The sequence below is a fragment of the Petaurus breviceps genome, unplaced genomic scaffold (genome assembly GCF_028583685.1).
Source record: "Petaurus breviceps papuanus isolate PSGF00001 unplaced genomic scaffold, PetGlider_PUasm1.0 174, whole genome shotgun sequence".
NCBI lineage: Eukaryota > Metazoa > Chordata > Mammalia > Diprotodontia > Petauridae > Petaurus > Petaurus breviceps.
In genome coordinates, this window is record NW_027185761.1 from 50818695 (window position 1) to 50833673 (window position 14979).

Below are 14979 nucleotides of genomic sequence, written 5' to 3' on the forward strand. Positions count from 1 at the left end.
ACAGTGGAAGAAAATATGCTTCAGACTCCTGAGTTCATCTATGAAGGTAGATAGTATTTCATCAAGAGTTCTTTTGAATTGTTGTGGATCATTGTATTGATCAGAGTAGCTAAGTTTTCACAGTTGATGATTGTAACGATATTACGGTTACTGTGTATACGATGTGCTTTTAGTTCTTCTCATTTTGCTTTGAATCAGTTCCTATACATCTTCCCAGGTTTATCTGAAAGCATTCCACTCATCATTTCTTCTAGCACAATAGTATTCCATCACTAGCATATACTACAACTTGTTTGACCATTCCCCAATTGATGAGCATCACTTCAATGTCCAGTTCTTCACCACCACAAAAAAAAGCTGCAACAAATATTTTTTTTTGTCCATGAGTCCTTTTCCTTTGATCTCTTTGGGATATAGACCCAATAGTAGTATTACTGTGTTCCTTGGGCATAGTTCCAAATTGTTCTCCAAAATGGTGGACCAGTTCACAACTCCACCAACAGTACATTTGTGCCCCTATTTTTCCATACCCCCTTCATCATTTATCATTTTCCTTTACTGTAAGGTTATCCAACTTTGCTTGACTCTCAAAAGCCTTTCATAACTTGGATGCTTCCTGTCTTTCTAGGCTTCTCCTGTCAATTTACTCTACAATCCAGTGACACCAGCCTCCTGACTGTTCCTCACACAAGACACGTTGTCTCCTCACTCTGGGCATTTCCCCAGCTGTTCCCCATGCCTGAAATCTCCCTCCTCATCTCCCCCTCCTGGCTTTCCTGGCTTCCTTTAAGTCTCAGCTAGAATTTTCTTTCATAGAAAGTCTTTTCTGCTTCCCCTTAATGCTTCTTTCCAAGACTTTCCCTATTTATATCTTTGTAGTTTGTGTATTGTCTCCCCCCATTGGACTATAGGTTCTTTGAGGGCAGGGACTTTTTTCTCCCTTTCTTTGTATCTGCAGTACTTTTCACAGTGTCTGGCATAGAGTAGGTGCTTAATAAATATTTGTTGACTTGACTTGACTATTTGTCCCCCAATAGTACTTCATTTCCCCGGAGAATGCAGGATTTGCTGTTGACAATATTGGAACCATATCCACAACAATGACTTTGGATTTCAACAGAGGACCCAAAAGGTAAATAACATAGGTAGATTTTGTCCAGTCTAAATATTGCTCCTTTTGTGGAAATTTTCCTTTTCTATACTTTTCCCAGGATCCCTTGCTACACTCCCATTCTATAGATGCTTTTAATACTCATAGAGAATATTAAAAATAAAGTCATTATTTGACTCTTTGCCTATATGCTTGCTACTGCTGACTTTTGTAGAGCGTAGAAAATATGGTGCAATAGAAAACATGTTGGATCTGGAATCGAAGACTTGTGTTCAAATACTGACAATTCAATAGGTATTTACTAAGCACTTTCTTTGTGCAAAGGGCTATGCTTGGGTTCTAGAGATACCAAGACCAAAGCAAAATGGTCCTTGTCCTCTAAGATCTTACATTCCAAAGTTCATTTGTATATGAGGTGGGAGGGTGGGAGATAGCATGTATAAGTGACCTTGGGAACTCATTTTCTCTGTGATATTGGGCAAGCCATTTACAATTTCTAAGCCTCAGTTTCCTTACTTAGAACTTGAATGAGGAGCACTAGATAATCTCCGAGGTCTCTCCCAACTCTAAATATATGATTAAATTTATTTTCCCACCTTAGCTGTATCTATCCCATCTAGAACTCAGTCCCACAACAGGGGTGCATAGTGTGAAAGCTGGATATAGTCTTGCCCTGAGCTCTATGGAAGTCTATGGGCCAGGGAGAGTTGAAATATTTCTTTTTCTGTTCCTCAGTGGTTAGAGAATGGAGTCTTGTTTTTTCAGAATGGCTATGGACAGAAACATTCCCATTATAGTTCAATGAGCCTTAAAATTTACTAGGCCAATATCTTCTAGTTTCCTCTGTAGGATCGCAAATGCCAAATGGGGAGGTATTGCCCACTGTTATTATTTTTATTTAATGTTGATTTTTAGGAGCTTCTTAGGTCTCAGGGTACTTTACAGAAAATGATAATATAGCCATGAACCACTCAAACCCAATCCCTCATGAGCCTGAGCTGAGATTTTACTAGCTCGGCCGATTGAGGATGTCACACTCCTTGGTCCATTTACCTGTATGTTGACAATCTCAGCGGTCAAGCTGCAGCAGCCAGGCCTCAGCAGAGACTTTGTGGGATTAGGCCTCAAGGCACCAAACAGGTCTGTTTATCTATATTTTGCTACAAAATTCCTTAATTTACCGTGGTGTTTGCTTCCTTGGGGGAGAACTGACTAAAAGCTGTAACCAATGTTTTCAACTCCAAAGAAAACCCAGAGATAAATGGAGATAGATGATATCTCAAAAAAAATGATCATTTTGTGTTTACTGCTATAGTTCAATGAATCCTTAGTCTCATTAGTAGGGATATTCCTTCCAATGGCGCAGATTGCAATGCATCCATGCTTGCCCATCCTGTGCCCGTTATAGAATCATAGATTTAGAGCTCCAAAGGGTCTTAGAAGTAATCAAGGGCAACCCCATCATTTTGGAAATTCAGGGCTACACAACTACTGTCTGAGGCAGGATTTGAACTCAGGTCTTTTTAAAAAAATATTTACTTATCTTTTACAACATTCAGTTCCACAGTCCCTTGAGTTCCAAATTTTCTCCCCCTTCCTCTCCTCCCTGCCCCCCCCCCCCCATGGCAGCATGCAATCCAGTATAGGTTCTACAAATACCTTCACATTAAACATCAGTCAAGTTGTAAAGAAGGATTATAACCATGGAATGAACAGTGAAAAAGAAAGAAATAAAACAAAACACAAAAGAGGGAGCAGGTAGTTTGCTTCCATCTGCATTCAGACTCTGTAGGTCTTCCTCTGGATGTGGACAGCTCTTTCCATCATGAGACTTTTGGAGTTGTCTTACAATCTTGCATTGCTGAGGGGAGCCCAGCCTATCAAAGTCAGTCATCACAGATACGATGTGTCTGTAATTGTGCACAAAGTTCTCCTGTGAACTCAGGTCTTTCTGACTTCCAAGTTCAGTGTCCAAGTCCATGGGGGAGGGGTTTTACATCATTTCTGCTATTCCTGCATATAACTTACAGAATTATGGACAGTATCTATATATAGAGGCAGCTAGGTAGCCCAGTGAATAGAGTGCTGGGCCTGAAGTCAGGAAAATCTGAGTTCAAATTCCACCTCATTCATTTACTGTGTGACCTTGGGCAAGTCACTTAACTTCAGTCTGCCTCAGTTTCCTCAACTATAAAATGGACACAATAATCGCATTATGAGATATTTCTGAAGTGCTAGCATGCTTTCTTTTTTCTTTCTATTTCTTCCTCCCTCCCTCCTTTCTTTCTCCGTCCATCTCTCCCTCCCTTCTTTTCTTTCTCCCTCCTTCCCTCCCTCCCTACCTCCCTTCCTTCCTTGTTTCCTTCCTTCTTTCCTTCCTTCCTTAGTTCCTGCCTTTCTTTTTTCTTTCCTTAGTTCCTTCCTTGACTTCTGTGGACAATAGGGATCACATATTTGTTTTCAAAATTATAATTATTTCAGTTTTCTAAGGCTGTAAATTGTAGTAAAATTGCCAGTCTGCTTCAATAGAAGGCATTTCTTCACTTGGCTCTACTTCTACCAATAAAATCACAACTTCAGGTCAAAATAAAACACATATGTGTGTGTGTATACATATATATATATATAAATTTAAAAATACATTAACAAATGGGAAAAAGGTCACTAACAACACAATATTTTAAAAAATTGAGGGGCAGCTAGGTGGCACAGTGAGTAGAGTACTAGGGAGTCAGGGGGACCTGAGTTCAGATCTGGCCTCAGACACTTAACACACACACACACACACACACACACACACACACAAATTAGCCGTGTGACCTTGGGCAAGTTACTTAACCCCAATTGCCCTCCAAAAAGCAAAAAAAAAATTGGCTTTTCCTTATACAAATTAAAGTGAGACCTTTCCTCCTTCCTTAGGTTCTGGGAAATTGGAGCATATTGCACCGAATGATTAAATTGCCTATTTGTAAAATTTGAATCCACAATTCTTTTGCTAATGGTTCATGCAGAATTCCCAATAAAGATCAGCAGAGTGCTCCTTATTCTTTCCTTCTTTCTTTGATTTTGGGGCTTTAATAGGTTCTAGGACCACTGAACCTTTAAGGAGGGGTAGAGAAATTTTGGCATGCCTCATTTACTCTCGTTAATTCATCCCTTCCAGGGAGAGAGTAGCAGCGATGGAACCCCCATTGTTTGGCTTCTGATGAAAATATTGGAATGGCTCATTAGGACCTTCCTATCCCTTCAATAAAATACCCAGATAAAGTGTAGTTAGAGGATTTTAACTGGCTCTTATGCATTAGCTGGTTCATTATACTTTCCTAATAAATAATTCTTAATCTTATTAGATAAAAATAATTTCTTTATCATGAATTTAAGTTCATCAGAATCTGACCAGATGTAGCTCAGGGTACATGAAGTCATGGGAAGGAAGCGGAACTTTAGAGTCAGGAAGAATTGAGTTAAAATTCCACCTCTGATACTACTAGTTGTGTGACCCTAGGCAAGTCACTTGACTTATCTGAGGCTCTGCTATAAAATGGAGACCATAGATTGAGAACTTGAAGGAATCTCAGAGATCATTTAATGAAAAACTCCCATTTTACAGGAGATATAACTGAGGCCCTGAGAGCTTAATTGACTTTCATAAGTTAGTAGAGCCACCTTGGAGATCAGAACCTCTGATAATTAACTAGTTAATGATCATTTATGTCATACTTTATTATGTGCCAGACACTGTGCTAAGTGGCAGAAATACATAAAAATGCAAAGAGTCCCTGACTTCAAGAAACTTACATTCTAAAAGAGAATAATTATAGTGTCTACCTCATGGACTTGGTTTGAGTCTCAAAGAATATGATATGTAAAAAAGCTTTGAGAACTTTAAAGGTTATACAAATGTCATTTTTTAGTAATCATTTTATTTTGGGAAAACCTGTGAAATCCTGCAGAATGAGGTCTTTCTCTAAATAATCTTGAGAAAAAAAATATCATTCTGGGTTGAATTATCAGAGTGCTTTGGGTTTAAGTTAAAGTGATTAGCTAGATGCTAGCCAGCTAGGTGGCTCAGTGGATAGAGTACAGGGCCTGGAGTCAGGAGGACCTGATTTCAAATCTGACCTTAAACACTAATTGTGGGACCCTGGGCAAGTCACTTAACCTCTGTTTGCTTTAATCCACTGGAGAAGGAAACGGCAAACCACTCACAATATCTCTGCCAGTAAAGACCCTCTAGACAATTTGGTCCATTGGGTAATAAAGAGTCATGTACTATTGAACAACAACAATATTTAGATGCTGTCTAGGGAATTAGTTCATTTTATTTAAAAAAAATTTCTGGGTATAGTGAACCTCTCTGCCCCCCCCCCCCACCCAGTAGGAAAAAAAAAAGAATATTTCCATATCTTAAGGAGAAGAGCAAAAGATAAAATGTGAAAACACAAATATTTTGCACAGCTTGCTAAAAGTACATAATAAATACTCATTAACTTGAATTCAACATGTCACTTTCAAAGTCGTTCTGTTTCCTTTAGTGCTTTCTTCAGTTCTTGTGTGTGCGCTTTTAAAAACTTTAATGACCCTCTTTCCTTTTTTTTATGTGACCCTCTCAACACCCCCCTCCAGCTCACCCCAAACACAAAAAGAAGACACAATCATTGTAACAGATCAGGATAGTCAAGCAAATCCAAACACTTGCCATATCCCAAATATGTCATTTTGCCCCGTGTCCATCACATATCTATTAAGGGGTGGGTGGTTGAGAGCATTTTGCACCTATAGAATTAGAGTGAGAAATAAGCAAGGTTTTGTTTCTTTTTTTTTTTCCTTTTGCTCTGAATTATCCAGATTTGCTGTCTAAATCAATACGATTATCCAGATAATTGCTGAGCTTGTCCCTTTATTTGGTTCTTGCCGATACAATCATGTTTCCTGGGAAACAGCCTAGCCACCAAACCTTGCACCTGGGAGTTGAAGGGAGAGGCCAATACAATCAGCAGTATCAGCTATGCATAAGTTCCTCATGTTAATGAGCCAGACAGTAATCTTCCTATTAGGAAACATCCAGCTTCCCCATAGCCTGCGCTCTCTTCCTCCAAATCTATATAACCAGTGCTGCTGAAATGGAATCCCATTAATCATCCTACCCTTTGGATCTCTCTCCTTAATCATTACACTATTCAAAAGAGTTCCTGGAACAAAATCCTTTGCTCTTGTCAATCAGTTTTCAATATTGAAAGGTCTGAGCTTGGAGGGCTAACGGCTGGAGGATTGATTCTAAAAAAGCACCTGACTTAGTGTCACAGTAGGAAATAGTAAGGGCTAGTGGTAAGAGAGGATTTGCTACCTCTTTGGGCCTTGGTTTCCCTAGCTATAATATGAGGGCATTGAACAAGAGAGTTGGATTTGGAGTCAAAGGACCTGGGTTCTAATTATGGCTTTGCCACTTATTCTGTGTGCTATGTATCAAATTACCTTGTTTCTGTTCCTCATTTCCCTCACCTGCAAGCTAAGAGAGCTGTGTTCGATAATCTCTGAGGTCTTTTCTTGATCTAAGTCTATGAACCTGTGAAAAGTCATGATTGAGAAAGAAGGAAAGAAGCATTTAGAGAGTGTCTACTCTGGGCCAGGCACCGGGCTAAGCACTTTACAATCATTATTTCATTTAATCTTCACAACAGTCCTGGGAAGTATGTGCTATTATTATTATTATTCCCATTTTATAATTGAGGAAACTGAGGCAAACAGAGGTTAAGTGACTTGTACTGTTAGTGTCTGAGGCTGCATTTGAATTTGGGCTTTTGTGATTCCAGACCCAGTGCCCTATCCACTGAAGCACTCAGCTGCCTCTGCCTCATGGGACCCAAAGTGGAAAGGCACCTAAAATAGCACTTTGTTAAACTTCCCTATGTTACAGGTCAAAGGGTTATAGATTTCAACTTGGAAGGGTCTTTGGAGGTCATAGAAATGCATCGGTGCCTAGAGAAGGAGACAATCCCCTGTGAATTCTGCCCTCAAACACTATGGGACTTGAGAGAAGAGGGGACTTGGGAGAGGTATATTACTGAGACAGGAGTGTGGATGTGGTAGCCCCTGAGGATAGATGTTCCACAGATTCATGGAAGGCTGCTGTATGTTTACCCCCTGGGGCCATGTTTCATTTGCTTCTTTAGAGTTAAAGCCCTGCTATGCCCCTATGCTCTACTGAGTTGATTACATAGAGCAGCACTCACTTCAAATGTGGTACAAGCAATGTGTTTAGATGAATTTTTGTTGCATTTGACCAATCCAGTCAGTCTGGTGGATTTGGTCCAAACAGCTGGAGCAGTCTTGTGTGTAGAGCCAGCCTAGAGCGCCCTGCATCCCCAAGTCCCAAGTTCTATCTCCCATTGCTTTTTTTTTTGTTTGTTTGTTTAGCTTTTCACTGGTTATTAAAGTGGCTGACCCAGGAGGGCTTTTTATCATGGGGAACATGAATATCTTCCTCATCAACGTAAACAATAAGGCCCCTATTCTCACCTGCAGGTAAGGAAATGAAATATGTTATTTTACTTCAACCTTGACAATTAAATACAGAAATCAAGTGAAATTCATTATTAAGCTTTTTGCATTCTAAAATCTTGGGTGGTGATGGGCGGGGAAGAAATAAACATAAAACTACAACAAAAAAAAAAGCGAATAAAAAAATTTCTTTTCACCCAGAGGTAGCAAAAGCACCCAGGATACCCTTTAAAATACCCAAATAAAAAGGACATTATTGAAAACAAAAGAAATTTAAAGAGAGATATGCTTTTGATATTGCACTAGAAGGATGTCATATATACTGAATGCCAGGGCAATACATCCTTTGATTTAATTGTCCAGAGCTATCAAACTGTATCTCCAGTATTCTCTGCCCTTAAGGAGGCTACCCATGTTTAATGTCATCACCAAAGAGCTTAGGAAACCATTCTAGTGGTCAAGAATTTCAAGTGCCAAGCCCTTACTTTACAGGAAAGAGAAAAGACTTGCACTTTGTCCAATGCTCTACTCATATTCTTTCCTTTAAATAAGTTTATTTAACATCAAAGAAGCAGTTCTGACTCCTACCCTGGTGAACTCAACCACCCATAGAGAGGGCAACATCACACTCGATGAAGAAACTCCACTGGGAAAAACTGTGGGTGCCTGCCAAGCTACTGATGAAGATCAGATGGGACGTCTCACCTTTGAACTGAACCCAGGGAACAGATACTTTGCTATTGACAAAGGTGGGGAAGAAATTGGTCTTGGGTCTTGGAAGTAGTGCAGTCCAGGGGAAAGTATTAGCTTTGGGGTCTGAAGACCTGTTTTCAAATGCTGTTGTTTCTGCTTCCTAGCTGTGTGACCCTGAGCAGTAATTTAACTCCTCATTACCTCAGTTCTTCAAGTGTACAATCATAGGCTTAGACTAGATGGTCTCTCAGTCCCTTTTAGCTCTAAAATTATGTATTGATTCATGATATTTGGTTGCTGATAGACTCTCTAACTAGTACTAACATCAATAAATGAGTATTTATTAAGTGTTTACCATATGCCAGGCACTGCTCTAAGAAAAAGCAAAAACAATCCCTATCTACAGGGAGCTTACAATCTAATGGTTCCAGTTCAGGCTGAAGAAAGCTATGAGAATTTTTGGTTTGAGTGAAATTCAACATTGTTTACTCCAAGCTGGTTTTATTCCTGGAAACTCTTAACTAGAATTCTCAGACCCATGTTACCAACATAAAAACTGTGTAGACAGCCTGCAGTGAGTCAAAATGACCAAATCATTCAACTTCTTGGCACTATCAAACTGTTTTAATGTCAGAAATGGGTATAATTTTATCAGTGAAAATGCCAGTAAAAATGATTCATTACCATCTGCTTTGCCCCTGCACCCTGAGGACCATGGGAGTTTCTCCTCTGACTTGCAGCTGAAACCTTCTATATGTGTTGTCTCCCCCAAGCAAATGTGAACTCCATGAGAAACGGGATTATTGTGGGTTTTTTTTGAATTTCTAGCACTGAAGACAGGCTTTTTATGCAGTAAGTGCTTAATAAATGCTTTTACCTTCATTCATTCATTTGGACTCTTTCTTCTCTCTGTCTCTCCTCCATCTCTTCCCTTTTCCCCTCCTTCTCTCTCTTCCAGCCCCACCCTCTTTTCCCCTTTCTAGGGAAAAACAATCTTAAAGACACTGAATTTTCTTTTTGATGCCTTACAATAAATACTCAGGATGAGGGCAGCTTTTTCAATAACTCCAACTGTCCAGGGCCAGTGAAATCAAATTGTAGAGCACCTAGTCAGATAACTTACCTTAAGAGATGGTTCTGGGGGGTTAGGTCGAGCTGGGGGCCTGAATGAGTAGCTAGATCATTCACTGACTGAATGCACTAGGTAAATGTTAAGCTTCCTTCTTTAGTTTGTCTATAGATGAAACAAAGTGATTCTCTGGAATTATTTCTTGAAGGGTATGAAAACATTGGGATAGTGCCTATAACTCTCTATCAAAAATGCTTTATGTTTCATATTTTGGCATCTAGGCAGCACAGTAGATAGGGTGCTGGACCTGGAGTCTAGGAGACTCCTCTTCCTGAGTTCAAGTCTGGCTTCATACACTTACTAGCTGTGTGACCCTGGACAAATGTTTCCTCATCTGTAAAATGAGAAGGAAATGGCAAACTACTCCAGTATCTCTGCCAAGAAAACCACAAATAGGGTCACAAAGAATTGGACATGACTGAACAACTTTTCTATTTACTCCAGCCATGCCAAAAGCTACTAGGATCAACCAGTGCCTTTTTGGAGCCAACAGTTATTCATCAATTTTCTGAAATATAGTATATTTTGCATATATACTGCAATATATGTACAACCCAGTTACAAACTACTTATTAATATTGGTGTAACAGTGATTCTCTGGTCTCTACTTCTCGAAGGCCAGGTCTGTTACATGTCATCCCTCCCCCAGGGTTCTCTGGTAATGTTAAGAAAGTTGGGAGGTATCTAGTCTCTGTCATTGGCTCCCATGAACCCCATTGTATTCCTCTAATTTAGGGTCCTGGTACCCTAGTTCCATTCAACCATTTAATTGGTTAACCTTTACAAAGGAATATTCATTTCAAAAATGTAAGACAAATAAACAAACATTCCTCCCGACACCTGAGGTATAATCAATTCTCTATCTCTAAATCCTCCTCAGTTTCTGTAGATGAGAATTGGGTTAACTTTATAGCTCAACTCAGTACCTAGTCAACACTATTCCCACCATTTCTTAGTTGAAAGCCATCCTGGACTTGTGTCCTGGATCCTGGCTTCCAAAGACTTTCCTGCTGGTCAAGTAGCAACGTCTTGCCTAGAATTCTGGCTCCAAGGTCTTCATGGCTCTGGTTTCAGCTTCAGGGCATGAGACTCCATACACCTAGAACCGAAAAAGACAAATGAAACAAGACCAAAACCCCAAGCCTAGGGGCTACAGTTTCTTGGGACTGCAGTTATTAAGGGATACAAAGCTGCCTTTAGTTTGGTAGTTTTAATGATTCAGTTGACCAGTGGAAAGAGGTTTCTTCCACCCATGTAGCAGGTGAATGCAGAATGAAGCAGGTCCCTCGCATCTCCTATTGTATGCCTCTATCTTAGGTGATCTTGGTGTGTGCCTAAGCATCATATTCATTTATATTAGACCTTTATTTAAAGATTTCTCAGGACTTTTGTGGGTAGTGAGGATATTCTCAAACATATTCCTCTTTGTAATGAAATGTCTTGGTGTTTCAGAGGTTGGAAGTGTGATGATCGCTAGCCGTCTGGATCTGGAGGAGGCTGACTTTGTGAGTGTTCAGTCCTTTACCATTAAGGCATGTGATGAAGACCAGCAGTGTGCAGCTATTCCTGTTTTAGTGTATATTCATGGGATCAATGATAACCCACCTTTCTGTGATGAGTATTTGTACAGGTGAGCTCAAGAAGTGGGGACAAAAAGAAGAAAGATTGAGGAGTCAATTAGATAGCGATTAGATCGGTTGAGTTTCTTGACTATTTCCTATAAATTCTCTAGTTTTCTAGTTAGTGCCATTCAGGCATAGCATGTCATCATTAAAAGCATGGTCTCTGAGAATGAATGCCCTCATGCTGTCTCCTAAAATATTCTCCATCATTTCTTAATGATTTGAGAGCTTGGTTCACAGTCTTTCGCTCTAACTCCTCTCATTCTAGGAGGACTTCACCATACTAACTTGTGTTCCCTCAAAAGCCCTAACTTCTCATTTCCTCAATCTTCTCAATTCCCATAACTTACTCTTCCATTTTGCTTCAGCTATGCATAGGCATGGTCATAGCCTTGATCTTGGCAACACCTACAAGTGTTTTACTTCTGTCTTCAAGAACTCTGAATTTCCTTTATTTGATCATTATAGTTTATCCTTCCATTTTGCCTTCTTCCTTACTCCTCCTAAGCCTACGTGACCACTAATCCCTCCATTCCATACCATTTTCTTAGCCCACCACCCTGTTTTGCTTATATTCTACTCTCTCCCCTACCTTGATCCCTTGACTGAATCAGTTCTAAATTATAATGCCCTCTACTCTTAAACCTTCTTTTCCCTTGTTCTATTGATGATTATACCTTGCCAGACTCTAACCCTGGAGGATTTCCACCTTCTGCCTCCTTTGTTCCTATTTATGTGCCATTTTAAGTGAGTAGTACTCATTGATTTTTATATCAGATGCTTTGTTTCCTCTTGCAAAGGCTTGTTAATTCAGCTATTTATCAGATGACCAAGGGGGATATGGAAGCATAATGCTTATTTGGGGTCTACAAGTTGTTTGAGGTGGATGAGGAGTTGAGGTCCCTTGCCCAGAGACTTTCTACTCCCTTGAGCTATTCTCCACATCTAAAGTAGGTTCCCCTAAAGGGAAGTCTTGAAATCTAATAACTAAATTAAGCAGTTCCCAAAAGGATTTAGGGAGTTGGAGGAATATAAAGCTCATTGGATTAGGAGTTAGAGGTCCTGGATTTGAAATACATTGTTACCAGTTAATACTTGTGTGACTTTGGACAAATCTTTTTTCTTTGTGAGACCTTTTTATGATCCATAAATGAGGGGATTGGACAAGATGAACTCTGAGGGCCCCTCTGTTTCTGAATTTATGATCTTGCTATGGCTTCCTCTTCTTTTGAGAAACACTTTCCTGGGTGTGTTTTGATTGTACATCAGCAGACTATAAGCTTCTTGAAAGCAGGAATTATTTCATTTTTACTTTCATGCCATCAGCATCTAGCACACAGTACCTTGCATATAGTAGTTTCTTTTTTTTGCCTTTTTTGGAGGGCAGTTGGGGCTAAGTAACTTGCCCAAAGTTACATGGCTAGTTTTTTTGTGTGGGTGTTAAGTGTCTGAGGCTGGAACCAAACTCTTGTCCTCTTGACTCTGGGACCGGCACTTTACTAACTGAGCCACCTAGCCGCCCTTATAGAGTAGTTTCTTAATAAATGCTTGCTAAATTGTTAAATTGAATTGTTGATCTCTGAACTACTTCAAGGGGAAAGAGTGACTCTATACGGCTACATTATAACATTATGATAATTTTTATGTACTAAAATATTCAGATGGAGCTATGATCTCATTGTTGTGAAATGATTAAAATGAAGTTATGAATTTAATCAATTATTAATTAAATGATTTAAATTAAATGCCAAAAATTTAGTAAATTATAGCTTATCCATATTTGCCTATTCTGTGGTACTCATCCATGGACTCCCATAAATTTGCCATTCTGCTCTACGCATCACACCAGACATTTTATTTTCTCTTTTTCAACATTACAAGGGTACCAGGAGAGCACTTAGGATTTCCACCTGTCATCCTTTACCCTCAACATGGGACCAGATCATCTTTTTTTAGTCATACATTTGCCACATAAAAATCTTTGATTCCCATTCTTTGAAGTTCCTCCTTGGACATATATCGTAACCATTACCTCCCGGTGTTTATTATTAAGTATTGGATATAAAAAGAAGAAAAAAATACATACTCCTTGCCCTCAAGAACCTTATAGTCTAAATGAGGGGCAATGCATTTTTTATTGTACGATTATGACCATAAGCCTATTGCTTTTGAAATAATTTTCTTTTTAGTTTGTTGATTTATTTTATTTCAGTAGAATGTAAACACCTGGAGGGCAGGGACTGTTTTATTCACTCTCATATATCATGGGCCTCTTCATTGTCCCATAGGTAATAGTAATTTTTAGTTCTTAGGAGAGTGGTGGATTGATGAATACTTATGAAAATTGTTGTAAAGAATGTTAATTCTGAAGGCGTGTCTCTCTATTTTTAAAGGTATAGAGGCATTGAGGTGATAGCAAATAAAACAATTGTTGCTAAACTGGTGTGCCATGACCTTGACAAGTCTCCTGATGTGCTTCAGTATGTTCCTAATAATGGACCACTTGGTGAGGGAGAGTTGTTTGAACAAGTACCAGACTTTGATAATGTCATATGGGTGAGTATTAGTTACCAGAGAAGTCAATGGAAAAGAGTCCAATTGGATCTAAGAAAACTTGAGTTCCAACCTTGGCTTGGCCATTGATAACCTGTGTGACTGTGGGGTGTAAGGGGTGCTCAGGGGTGACTAATTCTTCTGCTGTGAGGGTTTGCTGAGTTTTTTCAGGGTTGCTCACCCACCTTTTGTGTCCACCTGTCACCCAACTCTCATTTGTGGCTCCAGAAAGCTGCAGTATGTGTGGCAGCCATAGCCCAGTAAAACCATCTCAGCAGATGGGTTAAGCCAGGTTCAAGTTAGCTGATAGACCTCACACTTGGAGAGTTGTGGGGGTGTCTACCCTAAGCATGTGCAAACTTCTCCTGGTGGAATGGGCAGATAAGGACAATGAAGGTGGCCAAATCAGGTGCTGTGGAGTGCTTAGAGCTTGGTCAGACATCAGAGATGCCAAGGTCATGGACTGCATTCTGGGCCACTGTCAGGCATCCTGACTTCTGTCTTGCCACTGGACTGAGGACTCTGAAAGAGAGATTGAGACTGACTTTGTGCATCTTTGCCTCACTTAAAGCCAACTCCTGTGTGAGTCAAGATATTACCCATAGTGACGTCATTGGTCTTCTTTGAAAATGATGGACAGAGACCTTGGGTAATTCACCTAACTTCTCTGGGCCTTAGTTTCTTCGCTTGTAAAATGAAGGGGTTGTACAATTTACCCCAGGGTCTCTTCTAGGACTAAATCTGTGATACTATGAATATATCATCCACATCTCATCTGAGTTCTGCCTTTTGTCAATGGGCATAGAAAGAAAAGAAGTGATTTGGGAGAAAAAGTCCTAGTTCCTTAAATGGAAAGTTAATTACTCAATCAATGTCTATGTCTGCCTTAATTTTCTTTGTAAAAATAAGAACAATAGATTCTACTCCCTAATTAATTTAGGAAAAGGAACTGGGGACCATGAAATAGCTTGATTTCCTGAGGGATAAGCTCTGTATAACAGCCAGGGCAATGGAGTCTGGTTTTCCTGGTACTGGGAACTACCAACTTCTCAACCTCCTCCCAAGGCCTACATAGACCTCCATCTTCTGGTCCTTCTATTGACAGAGGATCCACACTGAGGATAGTGAGGGTGCTTAATTGTTCTTTAACTATCTAGGGCTCTTCCCCTAAAGACATCTCATCCCTCTGCCATCCAGCTGCTGCTTATTTTCCTTTTTGTTCCAAGTCCTAATTCCTGATTGCTTGGAGTTACTTTTCCCTGCCCTCAAACACTGGGGAACTAGCCCCATTTATTACTGGTTATGGCTGAATAGAGCCACTGATGAACTTTTCCTCACTGGGGCCGACCCCCCTCCCCCATCCTTAATAG

The 14979-nt window shown here is 39.8% G+C and overlaps 1 protein-coding gene across 1 annotated transcript in view; it reads left to right on the top strand.

Moving 5' to 3' along the window:
* Nucleotides 1-14979, top strand: part of LOC138158495 (cadherin-related family member 3-like) — a gene marked incomplete at its 5' end in the record, with an annotated part of 85968 nt that overhangs the window by 47106 nt on the left and 23883 nt on the right. Inside the window, 5 exons of the mRNA XM_069084564.1 lie at nt 1038-1132; nt 7529-7636; nt 8165-8361; nt 10887-11064; nt 13450-13612. Of these exons, the coding sequence (XP_068940665.1) occupies nt 1038-1132; nt 7529-7636; nt 8165-8361; nt 10887-11064; nt 13450-13612 (741 nt within the window). The remainder of the gene's footprint in view (nt 1-1037; nt 1133-7528; nt 7637-8164; nt 8362-10886; nt 11065-13449; nt 13613-14979) is intronic.